The sequence below is a fragment of the Perissodus microlepis genome, chromosome 14 (genome assembly GCF_051167445.1).
Source record: "Perissodus microlepis isolate ML-2025 ecotype Zambia chromosome 14, ASM5116744v1, whole genome shotgun sequence".
NCBI lineage: Eukaryota > Metazoa > Chordata > Actinopteri > Cichliformes > Cichlidae > Perissodus > Perissodus microlepis.
Genome location: NC_140474.1, coordinates 19,703,642 through 19,718,063, shown reverse-complemented (window position 1 = coordinate 19,718,063; position 14,422 = coordinate 19,703,642). Strand labels below are relative to the sequence as shown.

At 41.3% G+C, this 14,422-nt stretch overlaps 1 protein-coding gene across 1 annotated transcript; it reads left to right on the top strand.

Annotated features, from left to right (window-relative positions):
* The first annotated feature begins 273 nt into the window (after positions 1-273).
* On the top strand, positions 274-13,969 carry abhd15a (abhydrolase domain containing 15a). Its single transcript, XM_084951346.1, has 3 exons — positions 274-1,324; positions 9,689-10,041; positions 11,816-13,969. The coding sequence occupies exons 1-3, from the start codon at positions 776-778 to the stop codon at positions 12,465-12,467; spliced, it is 1,554 nt and encodes a 517-aa protein (XP_084807472.1). The 5' UTR covers positions 274-775; the 3' UTR covers positions 12,468-13,969.
* The last annotated feature ends 453 nt before the right edge of the window (positions 13,970-14,422 follow it).

The window sequence follows — 14,422 nt, the reverse complement described above, 5'->3', positions numbered from 1 at the left end:
AAAAACTGAGCCACCAAGCAAAACTGAAGATGAACAGAAGCCTTAACAGGGTCTCCACCAAAAGTTCACAGATCACTCTTTATTCATTTTACCTCTCTCACACTTTCCGAGTGCAAGGTCACATCTGATAATGGTCGTGCGCGGTACACAGGTCTGCCTCCACCGTGTGTGAAGAGCAAAGTGCAGTTACGGGAGGGTGTGGTTCTTTTCATGAGGCTGATGGAGACGAAGTGTACGGGTTTTTTTGGGTTTTTTTTAATCGTTGTTTACAGGAAGTATTTTCATGGGAGAGTAAATAACAGCACAGATAACCACACATACCTGTTCTCTCGTAAAGGGGGTTGGTCTTAATGGGACCCATCGTGGGGGGCGTTTCCAGCAGCGCGTTGCTCACGGATATTTCTCGCGCTATAGACTGTTGGGTGGAAGCGCCGGTGTCGGGAAAGTGCAGTGTGGATAAGTGAACGGAACTGTCCCTGCGTGTTTTATAGCTAGCTAATCACAACTGAAGGCATTAACTAGCCTCTGTTGTGGGAGCTGGAATGACAGAAACGCTGCGTAATCGGGACCACGCGGTTGTAATGACCGGGGACTCGTGCGCTTTGGCACCGGAGGGAGCACTAAGCTTTAACTGAGGAGTTGAGCACCAACAGACAAAAGCAGCAAGGTGCAAGACGGCTAATCTTTCTGTTAACTAATTTGCAATATGCAAATGTAGAATACAAAGTGGAAAGTGTTCGCGTTGTGCTCATTTTGCTCATCCCGAACCGTGCCAATGCTGGAATGGCTTTTGGCTCTGTGCTTTGTGATCCTGGTGGTCTCAATCTGGCCAGGCTCCAAATATTTTTGTACCGAGAGCCAGCGCGATGCTTTGCTTCAGAGATTTGGAATTTTACAGCAGGTGGCGAAAGGCAAGACGGAGAGGTGCGTCTCGGAGCGAGAGAGGAGCGACGATGCCCTGTCGGCCTGCGTGGGCGCTTTGACAGGTGAGAAGCCACGCACCGTGGCGCTAATATGTAAACCTTCCGCGCTGGCAAACTACCTGCTGAAGCACTGCTGGACTTTCAGTAACTACTCACCGTGTGTCGGCTGGACATGGAGGGCCAGCGCCTTTCTCCAGAGTGTTTACGAGGCGTGCTGGCCGTACGAAAGCCCGGTCCAGTTTGTGCGAGATAACCTGCAGCTAAGTGACGACGGACTGGTGGCCTTGGACTGGGCTGTGCCATCCTACCAGAAACGTCGCAGGACTTCGAGTCACTCCACCAGTCCGGTTCTTCTCATCATTCCAAACTCTTTTGGGAAGATCACTAGAAATGTCCTGAAGGTAACTCGTGCGTTATCGGCATGTCAATAAAAACTTAACTGAGTGTAAAGAAGCATATTGTGGAACAAAGAGGAGGCTAGTAGTTTGTATACAGCGTATTGACAACAGGAAGCCATTTGTATCTGCTTTAGAGACAGAAGCCATACCCTGAAGTCCCCAGCAGATGAATCTCAACTTGTGTCGTGAACTTTTACAGATGCCCTGTTCCTCTTATCAGTGTTACAGCATAAACCAACGTGATGTAAATACAGCAGTCGCTTGGGAGTTCATTCTGTCTTCTTTGGGGGTTTTTGCATCAAAAATACAAGTGTAGCATTTTGAGTATTTCATGAGCTAAATAGCTGGGCAAATGATTAAAAATAAAATAAAACCAGAAACAAATAAGGTAATTTTTAATGCACACCCTTGCACAGTGTCTTTAAACTAATCAAAAGAGAATCGCCTTCTTAATTAAAAAGAGAAGACGCCAAATAGCCATTTGAGCTTAAGCCATGGCAAGCTGAGTTGAAAGGAAAGAGCAGAGCAGTGAAAAGAGCAGATGCAGTGGCTGCGCCAGTCTTTCAACTGCTCTTTCAATACACTGAGGTAATTGAGTGAGGGATTACAAAGCATCGCTTGACTTGTGAAGGCCGGGGAAGTGCGAGTGCTGCTCCACATGAACGCTTGTTGGTTCTTTCACCGTTCTGGCCACCTGGTATCATGCTTCATTTCATACCGTTAGCTTTGTGTGTAAAGCACTCATGGGCTTACTGTCAGCCCTGTGTCAGAAATGACAAGTCTGCAGGAATACTGGAAAATCAAATGTGCCTGACATTAAACTAGGGCAAAAAAAAAGAAAAAGGAAAGGATAGAGAGTGACAATAAGGAAGAAATAAGAAGAAGCAAAGAAAACGGAAAGTGCAGCCTACAGCTTTACCACAAGGAAAAGCCTCTGAATGATGTAGAGATGAAGAGTAAGTGATCGGTGCAGCATGCATTTTTTTTTTTTTTTTTTACTGGCACCCATCATCAGAATACAGTATTTACAATGAACCCGGTCATTTATGCTTGGGAGGGCTGGAATCTGAGGCACCACAAGGGATGTGCACCAATTAAGATTGCTTCTGCTATTGGTGAGACTTACTATGCATAAAGCAGTCACAGTCTCTGTGTGTGGGAGAGAGAGGGGGAGGCAAAGATAAAAAGAGCTCAAACACAACCATGCATCTATATCTGTCACACAAGACTGAAACCAAGGAACATGTAGATTCTTTTATGGGCTTGTGGTTCCTGTCGCCTCCTCTTTAACGCATCCCATTCCAGGGATTTATGAATGAACCACCTCTTCATCAATTATTCATACTTTTACTCACAGTTTGTCTTAGACCCCTTTCGTCTCTCTCATTCTGGTACGGTTCATATGCATTAAACATTGTTTATCATATCTATTACTTTTCACTGCCTTTATATTCAGGTCAGAGTTTTAAATGTACTTACATACCTCATACCCAGCTGCTGGTAGTTGCTGGTGGCTGTTTTGCCTTGGAAACAGTGGAAACAAACTCCCACCAGTCCTCATAAACCTTTCCAGTTAACAAGTTGCAGTTTGCTTGCTTAAACTGTGAGACTAAAATTAAGAAATAGTTTACTGTGGTTTATTTCTTGGCCTGGTGCAGCGACTTCCTGAGCGTTGGCATGACTGTGATGGAGAAATGCACTACATGGGGGTTTAGATAATGTTTTGGTTACATGTAAACTACAATTTAACACTTACATTTTTTTTAACCATTTCTTTATGTTACTGTTAAAAAAGCAGCTTTCAGCTTACGAACATCTTGGATGGAATAGCTGTGTAGCACTTGCTCAGTAAAAGTGGGGAAATTATAATATCAACACTCATGGTTCTGTCAGTGAGGGATGCAATAAAACCTCAACATTCCCGATTCTGGAAAAAGAGTATGTTTATCAAAAAGATAACCAGCAGTATTAAAAAAAAAAAAATGACAAGCTCTGCATAAATGTGCCAAAATCCTGAGCATACTGTTCATCAAATACTTTACTGTGTCTTTTTCACAAGGAAAAAAAAACAGATCATGGATCTGTTTTCCGTCTCCCCCATCAGTTTTTATAATTTATAGTGTCAGAGCAGTGAGAGAGTCCAAACCATCTCAGCCGTGACTCCCAAAGTTTGTCTCCAAACTGCTCAACCTGAGTTGTCCTTGCAAAAATCTGATTTCCATCTTTTAAATGTGTAAGATGTGCATATGTCAAGATATGTATAAAGATGCACACATAACCCCAATGGCTTCTTCAGTAAGTGCGCCTTGGTAATACCAGCTGGTGCCACATCGTTGCACTAGCAGCAGCCTGAACCGCTGATACAAGGGAAGATGAATCCATGCATGTTGTTTTTCTGCTGCCATAGCCCATCTGCTTCAAGTTTCAACAAGTTGTTTGTCCAGAGATGGTCTCCTGCATACCTCGGTTGTAACAAGTGGTATTTTGAGTTATTGTTGCCTTCATATCAGGTTCAAGCAATTTCCCCTGACTTCTGGCATCACTAAGTCATTTTCACCCAGAGAACTGCTGCTCTCTGCATATTTTCTCTTTTTCAGTCCATTCTCTGTAGATCCTAGAGATGGCTGTGTGGGAAAATCCCAGTAGATCAGCAGTTTGTGAACTGCTGATCTACTTTCTCAGATCAGCGCCTCCGGCAGCAACAGCCGTGCCACATTCAAGACACTTAAGCCACCTTTCTTCCCCATTCTGCTGCTCAGTTTCAAGTTCAGCAGGTCGTTTTGATCATGTCTACGTGCTTAAATGCACTGAGCTGGTGCCAGGTGGCTGTAAAGCACTGGTGCCTAATGAAGTAACCAGTGAATGTGTAAGTGAACAATGCAGAATGCTTTATTTTATACTTAAATTTTATATACTGTACAGAACATAACAAATTGGAAAGGGTGGAAATTAAAACTTTCTGAGAAACATTCACAAAGTTCTCGATTTAATGTAACGTTACATCCACAAATCGGTTCCACGCTTTGCTTGTATTGTTTTTTGTAAAGCAACGCAGTTGCATCATAAACTCACCCATTTCTTCCAGCAACACAGGCTTTTGTTTCTCTACTGTTTGTGTGTTTTACTCCAAACAATTAATATGAAACAGCCTTTCCTTTGATTAGAGTTCATTCAAATAGTTTGTCATAAAACTGCCAACCATTTAAATAAACCAGGACACCAGAAATCGGGATTAACACATAACAAGTGCAACAACTTTTTTTTTTTTAATTGTAGATTTCTATTTTTGATTTAAACGTCTAAAACTAATAGCCGAAAATGAATGGCGGTATAAACGGCAACATGGTAATATATTGCAGCAAAAATTTGTGTTGACGTTCTGTACATGTGACTGCTGAATAGTATTTTAGCAAACTGTTAACCAGCGGACACATTGTTGTTGCCTCTGAAGGGCTTTTGATCAAGTAGCATTCCTAATTGAATGTGAGCACCGCTGACCTTTAGAAGCCTTCTGGTATTAATGTCTTTGTCGCTGTGTGAGGACAAGGGGTGTTGCGCAGTGTGTGCAGCCCTGGGTGGAGGAATTTGTCACGGAGCTGACAGTTTATCAGCACCAGCCAAAAAGTGCTGGAGTGGCAGTTGCAGTACAATTAAACTTAAATCTCTAACAAAACCAACTGCATAGTGTTAGTATAATATATCCCCACAAACTAGAACATGTACATTTGATCTGACACGTGCTTTGCAGCGACTTTAAAATCATAGAATCTTTCGTGATCAAGTACCAAATGGTAATGCTGAGGCTAAAAACGTCAAGTCCTATTGAGGTTTAATGATAAAGCTTTTTTTATCGTTACTGTGGGTAAACTGCACCGTCTGATGTTTGTTTACACTGTGCGACTGGAAAAATACCTTAGTAGGCTGGCAGTTCTCCTAATTTAATCACAGCTGGAGCGCTCATTGTTTGTCACAGCTCTAATATGCTGCTGAAACCGTAAGATCGCTCTGTGTTTCTCTGCATCACCGGGAATTTAACTGAACCCAGAAGTGATTTATATTCATATGTGAATAGTCCTTTCTCCTGTGTGCTCCTCTCAAATCCTGATGATTTGAGGAAGAGGCTAATGAATGAGCAAATGAGTGATGTTCTGGTATAAGAACTCAGCGCAGCACTGACCTAGTAATGTGTCTGGCACAGTAAATCCTCTTTTCATATAGACAACGAAGAAGTGGCAAAACTGCTACTGCAGTCTTTCTCAGCTGGTAAATATATAATGCTCTTCTCGCAGCCCGTTGAGATTCCTGCAGATTTAAAGTGAAAGGTCATTTAAAATCCAGCCATTTATTTGCACAAAATGTACAATAATCTCACCGTTGTCCCGAGTCACAAGCCTCTGTGTGTGTGTGCACTCTCCTTCTCTTGTGCTGAGATAAAGGATTAGAAGCACTGCAGATTTAGAGGGAAGACAAATCTTCTCCCTGTGCTTCCAGACAACATAATGGGTCATTTGGTCTAATGGTAATATTTAGAGACTAGACTGCAGCAGTTTCTCATTTTCTGTCCCTCTGCATGGAGAGCTTTTCACAGTAATTTAGAAAATCACTCGTCATTTGTGTTCTGCTCTGAATCAAAACCTTCCCATAGTTAAGTTACAGTCTTTTTTTTTTTTCCAGGGTAATAAATGAAGACGAAGAGGTTCGCTATTTTTTGATGTTGTCTGTTTGTCATGTGAAAAGGAAAGTTAGAGAACTAAGAATAACCCATGATTCAGTAAGTTGTAGACCAACCTGTAGCAGCAATAACTCAAATTATGTTTGTGTAAAAATTGGCGTGTAAAAATATAATCATGAGCAAATAATATTATTGCACAGGGGCAGCTATTTAATGCAGTATGCACAATTAAATTTCTTGCACACAAATTCAACAACCTGCATGTGTAGATCTCAGCAGCCAAAAAAAACTCATCATGCACGTGAGAGTGTCTGTTTGGTGAGCATTGCAGCAGGTTAATGGGGAAATTATGTTTGCATGTCTGCCTGTTTGCAGTCCTTTTGCATGCTCAGACAGTCCATCTACCTGCAAAGAGCGTCTGTTGTCAGATGGGGACAATGTCATAAATATGTCATACAGTCCATCTGTGGGCTCCTGCTGGTGATGTTGTTGGTCTGTCAGCAAGCTGCAGAGAAGAGGGAAGTTCTAACATACAAATAGGGATGGGAACTGATCAAATTTTAGCAATTCTTGTTCCATTTTTAAATCGCGTTTCGATTTGATTCCTTATCAATTCTCATTGGCTCAGCTTTGAGAGTCTATCAAAAACATGACATTTGTCTGAAATAAATTACGTTATGTGGTCAAATCTTAGTGCGCGTTGGAGGTATTTTCCCTCTATATTATATAGATCATATATAGATATATTATAATGTTAATCAAAGAAAATAATGTAATCTTACACAGAACACTTTTCTTTATAGTACAATATGTTTTCTCCGTAAAATGACCTGAAAAACGCTGCCTCATAGTTAACAATACCTGGGTACAACAACCAAACACCAGTTAACAATATCAACCTATAGGGTAAAGTTCCACACACCAATTTCACTCAGCTTTAACATCACTCTGGGTTCTTAGCTAGCTTAGCGTTAGCATGCTGTCTGTGCAGGTGCTTGCAAATGCAGATGTTTGCTCTTTACATCGGCAACATTGTTGCAAAATCTGCAACATTTTTGCAATAAAAATAAAAGTAATGTCCATATTTTCATCCTCCCTTCACAAACTAAAATCAGCTGATTGTTGCACAAGTGCAATTGGAACTGATAAGCGGATCCAACTGCCAAGAAGAGCGGCAATTGAAAGGAAGTGAGCTACTGAGTTTATTGAGTTTATTCCCATCTCTACATTCAAAAAGCTGAAATTAAATGCTGTGTTAAAAACAATTAAGTGTCCACTGCAGCCACTGTCTGTGTTTCTTATGGTGTTTTTCTTTTTTTAAAAGCCTTGATTGGGTTTTCTTCATGCTTCTTCCATTCCTAGTCAACTCCACTGTCACAGCCTTCCCTGTTCATAAAGCTTTTAATGGTGGACAGCATCGCCGTCGTATTGAGCAGAATGCATTTGGGATTTTGGAGGACTGCACAGAGGCACATTTGCTTTGGTTGAAAACCTCTTTGTGGGCCCTAGATGGGCAAATACCTGTGCAAACTGATGCAATCATGGTACCATAAATAAAGAAATAAAGTGTTATTGCTCTCACAAGCAACTGTGCTCTCAAAGCTGAATTCTGCTTGCTCTGATCAGTCTGAATTTTGACAGTTTGGAGGGCAGAGCCCAACGGAAGCATTTCCATCATTACACCGCAAAAAAATAACTATTGGCAGTTAATTCAGCAAAGTTCATTTGTTAAATTGTGAACAGATATGGTATTAAAGAGCACTTATGTTGCTGTCATGGTGTCATTTCATTTGAGGGTATAATCTGAATGTCTCAGTCACAAAGGTTGTGGAATTACTCGTTTGAAATCACTATGAGAAGTCTGATTAGAGCGAGCACTGCCTGCAAGAGCGTGAATCTGCTGTAGCACTTGTCAAGTGGATACTCTTGTAATGGATTCTTTGTGTAGTTGGTTGCTGAGTTCTACCTGTGTAGGTTATTGAATTTACATGTGAGGAATTTAATTCAGAATCAGAGAGACTTTATTAATCCCAGAGGGAAATTGGGTTGTCATAGCAGCAAATGTACAACAAACATCAAGCACTTATATAAAATGAGGGTAGAAACAGAGATAATGATAGATAAATATTAAGAGGAATAGATAAATATAGAGATATAGGTATAAATATAAAAAGACAAGTGCGCGTGCAAATATATCTTGTGGTGTACAAAAGTGACAGGATGCACTGAGGTGTGATTAATTCTGTTCCACACGTGTGGACCTGACCCAAGTCGATGAATTGAAGAGTGTGATAGCAGCAGAAAGGAATGACCTCCTTTAACGTTCTTTCAGATAGTTGAAGGAAGCTGTTGCTGAAACTGTTCTTCAGCTTGTCCCAAGTGTGGGAATCATTGTCCATGATTGCCCGCAGTCTTGTCAGCATTCTGTCACTGATCACCTCCTCCATGGTGGCGAGCTTCATGCCAAGAACAGACTCGGCCGATGAGTTTGTTCACTCTGTTTGCGTCCTTTGCTTCGATGCCTGCACCCTAGCACGCCACAGCAAAGAAGATGGTGCTCGCAACAACAGACTGATAGAACATGTAGAGCAGCCTGCTGCATACATTGAATGATCTGAGCCTTCGTAGAAGTCAGTGTTAGCTGAGCACTCCAGCTCGTGATCCAGTTGAACTCCCAGATCTTTATAGGATTGCATAAGCAGCATTGTGCCTGTGCTTGTGAGGTGAAATACTTTGCTCATAATTATATTTTACCACAAATATAATTCCATGTTTAAGCTCCCGCCACAGCTTCATGACCCAGTTTGGGCCAAGTTTTAGCTGTTACACAGATGTCCTCACGTCTGAATCTAGAATACAACTTCAGATGAGAGGAGTTCATGGTTGACTCTGTGAGTTCAAGGTGCCCAGGTCCTGTGGCTTCAAAACAAGCCCATATCATCACACCTCCACCACTATGCTTGACAGTTGGTATGAGGTGTGTGTGCTGATAGGCTGTGGTTGCTTTTCTCCAAACATGGTGATGTAGTTCTTGTTTTAAAACTGGAGAAGCCTTTTAGATGAGAGGTGAAAACTCTTTAAAATAACATTGGAGAAGTCCAGTTACCTTCTTTTCAAAGTCTTAAGACTACCATGTCCTGGATGACGGAGAACCTACAGATGCATAACCCATTCTTCCGCAGTCTTTTTCTAATTGTACTGTCATTTACTTTATATTTAATATGCTAACTTAAGCCTGTATAGTCTGTAGCTGTTGGTTTTCTTGAGTGTATCTGAGCATTGATGTGTGCTGTTGGGAGCTGATAGTTAAACCTATGCTGTAAGACAGTCGTGTGCACTTTAAGCAAGGTTGGACACTTAATTAATGGACACTTAATAAGCAAAGCTTTCTCAGTTTTACCATGTTCTGATTTCCTACAGTAATAGTTTTTTTTTCCCATACAATAAAAGTAATATTATTCATGTTTGTGTGTTACAGCTGTGAAGATGCTGTGTTCTAAAAAAGTTTTTTATTCGTTTAATTATTAAAACCAAGAGACTAGGAAACACAAATTCAGCTGGTATTTAGGACAACAAAGGACGACTGCACTGTGTGTGTAACTTCCATTGTATTATTAATGATAACCCTAAATGTTTCACCTTTTGAGACACATTCGATGTATATATATATATATCTGCTTTGTTTCTTTCAACAGTTGTGTGAAATGGCACTGTCCCATGGCTACCTTCCAGTGGTATTCAATCGCCGCAACCACAACAGCTGCCCACTTACAACCGTGAAACTGCAGCAGTTTGGTGATCCTGCAGATCTACGAGAGGCTGTGCGCTACATTCGCTACCGGCAGCCTGCGGGTAGACTGTATGCAGTGAGCGAGAGCTCAGGGTCTGGCCTTCTGCTGTCCTACCTGGGGGAGTGTGGATCTTCAAGCTACGTGACGGCGGCTGTCTGCCTGTCTCCTGTGTTCCGCTGCCAGAGCTGGTTTGAGAGTGGGCTGTGCTGGCCCCTGCAGGGGGCGTTGGTGCTGTACCAGAAAATATGTCTCAGCAGGTACGGGGGGGGGGGGGGATAAGAGCCAGTTATCCATAGTTTTTACATGATGTCAAAACTACTGGGACATGCCCACCTCATGGGCAAAAGTAGTCCTTTGCACTCCAGCCATTATTTGAATGTCTTCAAATTGAACTTAGCCGAAATATCAGATAGTTGCTGTGCTATCAGATGCATACATCAACGTTTATTTACAGCTGCCAGAAGGGCCAGCGACACAGGCTGTTAGTGGCAGCTCATGGGAATGTTTCCTACCTGACATTGGAAAATAATCAGTCAGCTTTACTGTCATGACATGACATTAATGTGAAACATTAATACTACCAGAACTTTTCTGGCCCTACACTGTAAATGTTCAAGTTGACAAATTGTAAGATTTACATGTAGCTTTGTTTAAGCTTGCTATGTATCACTTACCTTTGCTTTAATGATGAACAATTTCTTGTTCTTCACCTCCCAGACGGTGACATTATTTACCCATTCAGATCAAAATACATGTACCTGTCTATACTTTATGCCAGGTTGAAAGATGTCATCCTGGCACCGAACTGTAGCTCTAGGAGAGATATTGTCACTTTCAGGGACTTAAATAAAGCTGCCGGGTCAGAATATGGATCACAAGAGATCCAAGTAGTCTTGGCTCAAGACTGGTGAAAAAAGCAACACTGCAGTACTGTCCATTATGAGCCATAAAGATGGAGTAATGTTGTGACCACGAGAGCAGTGAGTCTGTCACATGACTGAAAAAAACTGCGTATTGACAGACTGATAGTAAAACAGTGGCCTTAACTCCACAATATTACCACTTGGGTTTTATTTTTATAGCTTTGGCTACATTTTGTATTGTATGATGATTTATGCATATCCATATCGCAACAGCGAGTCAAAAAAAGGCAGATGATTAAATAAGTAAAATCCTCCATAACATAATGTAAGAAGCTCATCTAATCATTTAACTGCTAATTTGTCTTGTCCATTCTGACTTATTCTTGGGGTTTATTGCTGCATCCCCAGAACAACAGGAGACGAGACAAATTGTGTATTTGTCCAAATAACACGGTAACATTTCAGGAATTCAGTGCTGGAACAGTTTTATTCAGCTTAAATTGTCAAAGTGCAGCCATGTAAGGATAAGGGCAGTGTGTCACAAGGTAATTCATTTGAGCTGCTTGCATGCTGTGGCTGAAATTAACATAGCACGAGCTTGTGCTATGTTTGTGTTTGTGACACAGGATGTACAAATTTGAGCTATACTAATGAGTAAAATATGCATTGTACACTCAAAGTCATGAGGCCATGTGATCATGTGGCATACACAAAGCACATCACCAAAATAAAAAAAATTCTATAAATACAACTGTATGAAAATTTGAGTTTTCCTTTAATGATATTTGGTAGCTTGCAAAGGGAAGAAAAAAAGGAGCTCAATAAGGCTCCCGTTCGAAGTACACCTTAAAATTATGTCCTTTAAGATGGAAAATCGCGATGTTTTTGTGGGCTGAAAGGGAAAAGGGGACTTGTGTGACAAACAGACAAATAAGTACTCACAAACCTTCAATTGGAGAGGCACATACAATTTGGGAAACAGTCATGTCACTGTAGCAACAAATAGCTCGCTCAGTGTTGAGTCATTGATTCTGAGAGACATCGTGACCATGGCAAAGTTTCTCAAATCAAGGCCAATGAGGAGTATGAGACCCATGCAGCTCTTCAGAATTGATTTACTGTCTTTTCATTTGTCTTTGTAACCATCCCTGTGTGTGTGTGTGTGTAGATACAGGACCGTGCTGGCTGAGACCCTGCAGACAGACACTCTGTTCTCCAGCCATTCTTTGCGTGGCCTGGAGGAAGCACTGTTTTGTCAGCCTGGATATCCTGACTCTACACCTGCAGCACCAACAGGAAATGGCTGTAGCAGCAATACATCAATTACCTGGGATGCTTACTGGGAACACAACGAACCCTTAAGAGATGTGGATGAAGTGGCCATTCCTGTTTTGAGCGTGTGTGCTAAGGATGACCCTATCCGTGGAGACGCCCAGTCCACAGTGCCCTTGGAACTTTTTGAAACAAATCCACATTTTTTTCTCCTCCTAACTGACCGTGGAGGTCACTGCGGTTTCTCCACCCAATCTGAAGGGAATGCTGCTGGTGCTGTGGGCTCTGTGGCTGCATCAAACAGAGGGATGGAGAGTCACGGGATCAACTGGAGCCACAGAGCTTCACTGGAATTCTTTAGGGCCACCACGGACTTCTTCAATGCAGAGGAGAGAGCAAAGCAGCTTGCTTCAAGGAGGAGGGGCCTGGGAGGAGCTTCAGGAGGAAGATTTTTTCGCCACCGCAGCGTCAGTACATGTAAAAGAGTGCCAGCTTGTTCTCATAATATCCACGCTATTTACAGCTGGCAGAGATCCTACACACGATGAGGAAGCTTTATGGAGATTAAAGGTACCCTGTGGAGTTTCTGTGTAATCACATTCAGCTATTCCATTTTAGTAAACCAAAAAGGGAGAAAGTTTAACTTTTACATTCAGATACACTTTAGTCCTCAACAGAGCTGACTTTTCTGCTGACTCCTTTGACTCGTCTTGCCTCCCACTGTTCATGCGTTGTTGTATTATACATGATGCTCGATGCGCATGTAGAGTGGAATGGTGTAACGCCATATGTGCGTACATGTGCATTGTTGTGTATGTATGTGAACTCATAGCACTGCTAAAACTAAAAAAAAAAAAAAAAAAAACACCACGGGGCATGAGTGACGTCTGACTTTAATGCGTCTAATGTGTTTTTTCAGATTTGGGATGTGAGGGGCCAAATTGTTCTCTGGATGTGTGGCACTCACTTGAAAGTGTTATGACAACCAAACCTTGAAAAGTGCTGGGATTGTGAAGCACTGTGTGTGTGTGTGTGTGTGTGTGTGTGTGTGTGTGTGTGTGTGTGTGTGTGTGTGTGTGTGTGTGTGTGTGTGTGTGTGTGTGTGTGTGTGTGTTGTTTTCACACTGCTAACTCGGGGCACAAACCATTAGGATAGAAAAATGACAGACCACAAGATTGCTAGCAGTTGTTATGTTCAAAAGTGACACTAAAAAAAAATCGACAAATTATGAGTGTCTCTATATTTTTCTACAGACAGATTTAGGTCCTCTGTACACTCAAAAAAATAATTAATTGGATGAACATAATTTTATCTTGCCACTTATATTCCAGAGTGGCTGGATCCAGGCAACTAACCACTCTTACTAGATTGTATGATGTCATCTCAACAAGAACAAATTAAGTTGCTGAATTTCATGCAGATACTGAATGATTTAATTACGTTCCCCATAGAAACATGGAATTATTTAGTTCAAATTACAAGTCTGGATCTTGTGCATGTAACAACCACCCAATTTCATATTTTTTTGAGTGTAATTGGAGCTGAATGTTAAAGGAGTTTAATTAGTTAATCGACTGTTTTTTCTGTGTTACAGAGAGTTAAGTGAGTATGTTCTCCTCTGTGTCAGAAAATATCCTGTGATGAACAGAATAGGTGAACACCTGTGAGACTTTTAACCAGTCAGCCTTTATAGGTCTGTGTCATGCGAATGGAAGCACTTTGTAAGTTTTCATTTCTTATCCTTTGACTTCCTGCTCCGAGGCTTTTTCCTGAGCTGCTTGGGATCCGCAGGTGGCTGTTGTTTTACTCTGAGTAGGAGAATTTTGGGTTCATACTTAAATAAACAATAAATAAATAAAAGTCAGTATTTCTGTTTCCTATTAATTAAGGAGAAGCCAAGGTGCATTATAACAGTGAGTATAAATCGGGACATTAAGTACCACAGTGCACAAATGATTGTTGTCTTGTGTTTATTGAACAGGCTGTGCCCACGTTTGATGTGTTATATTATGTGACAAGATGAAATTAAAAGTATACTGAGTGAACCAAGACGCGCTGCTGGGTCTGAATTTAATAACCATGCATCCTTCTACTACAGTTAAACGGATTCCTCTTTAATAACGATATGTTGCATGATATTATGTCTTGTTCCATGTTGCAGATCTCATTAAAGCTAACCTGTGGTCTTGTCAACCCTTTTTTTTTTTTCTAATCAGTGCTCACAGACACTATCTATTATGGTAAAATACCCACGGCCTTTCTGTGTGTGCATGTGTGTTACAATCACTGTAGCATTTGTCCTTTCATTGAGCCTTATCCACTCAGACAGCTGGAACCCAGCAGTGTACACACTGAAAGACACAAAATGTGTGCTGGCAGACACATTGTCAACATACAGCCCTGCTGTCAGAAAAGCACACAAATAGAAATAGAAATACAGAGACATAGAGGAAAACAAACAAGCTGTCAGATATATATTGTTCATATCGATGCACATTATCT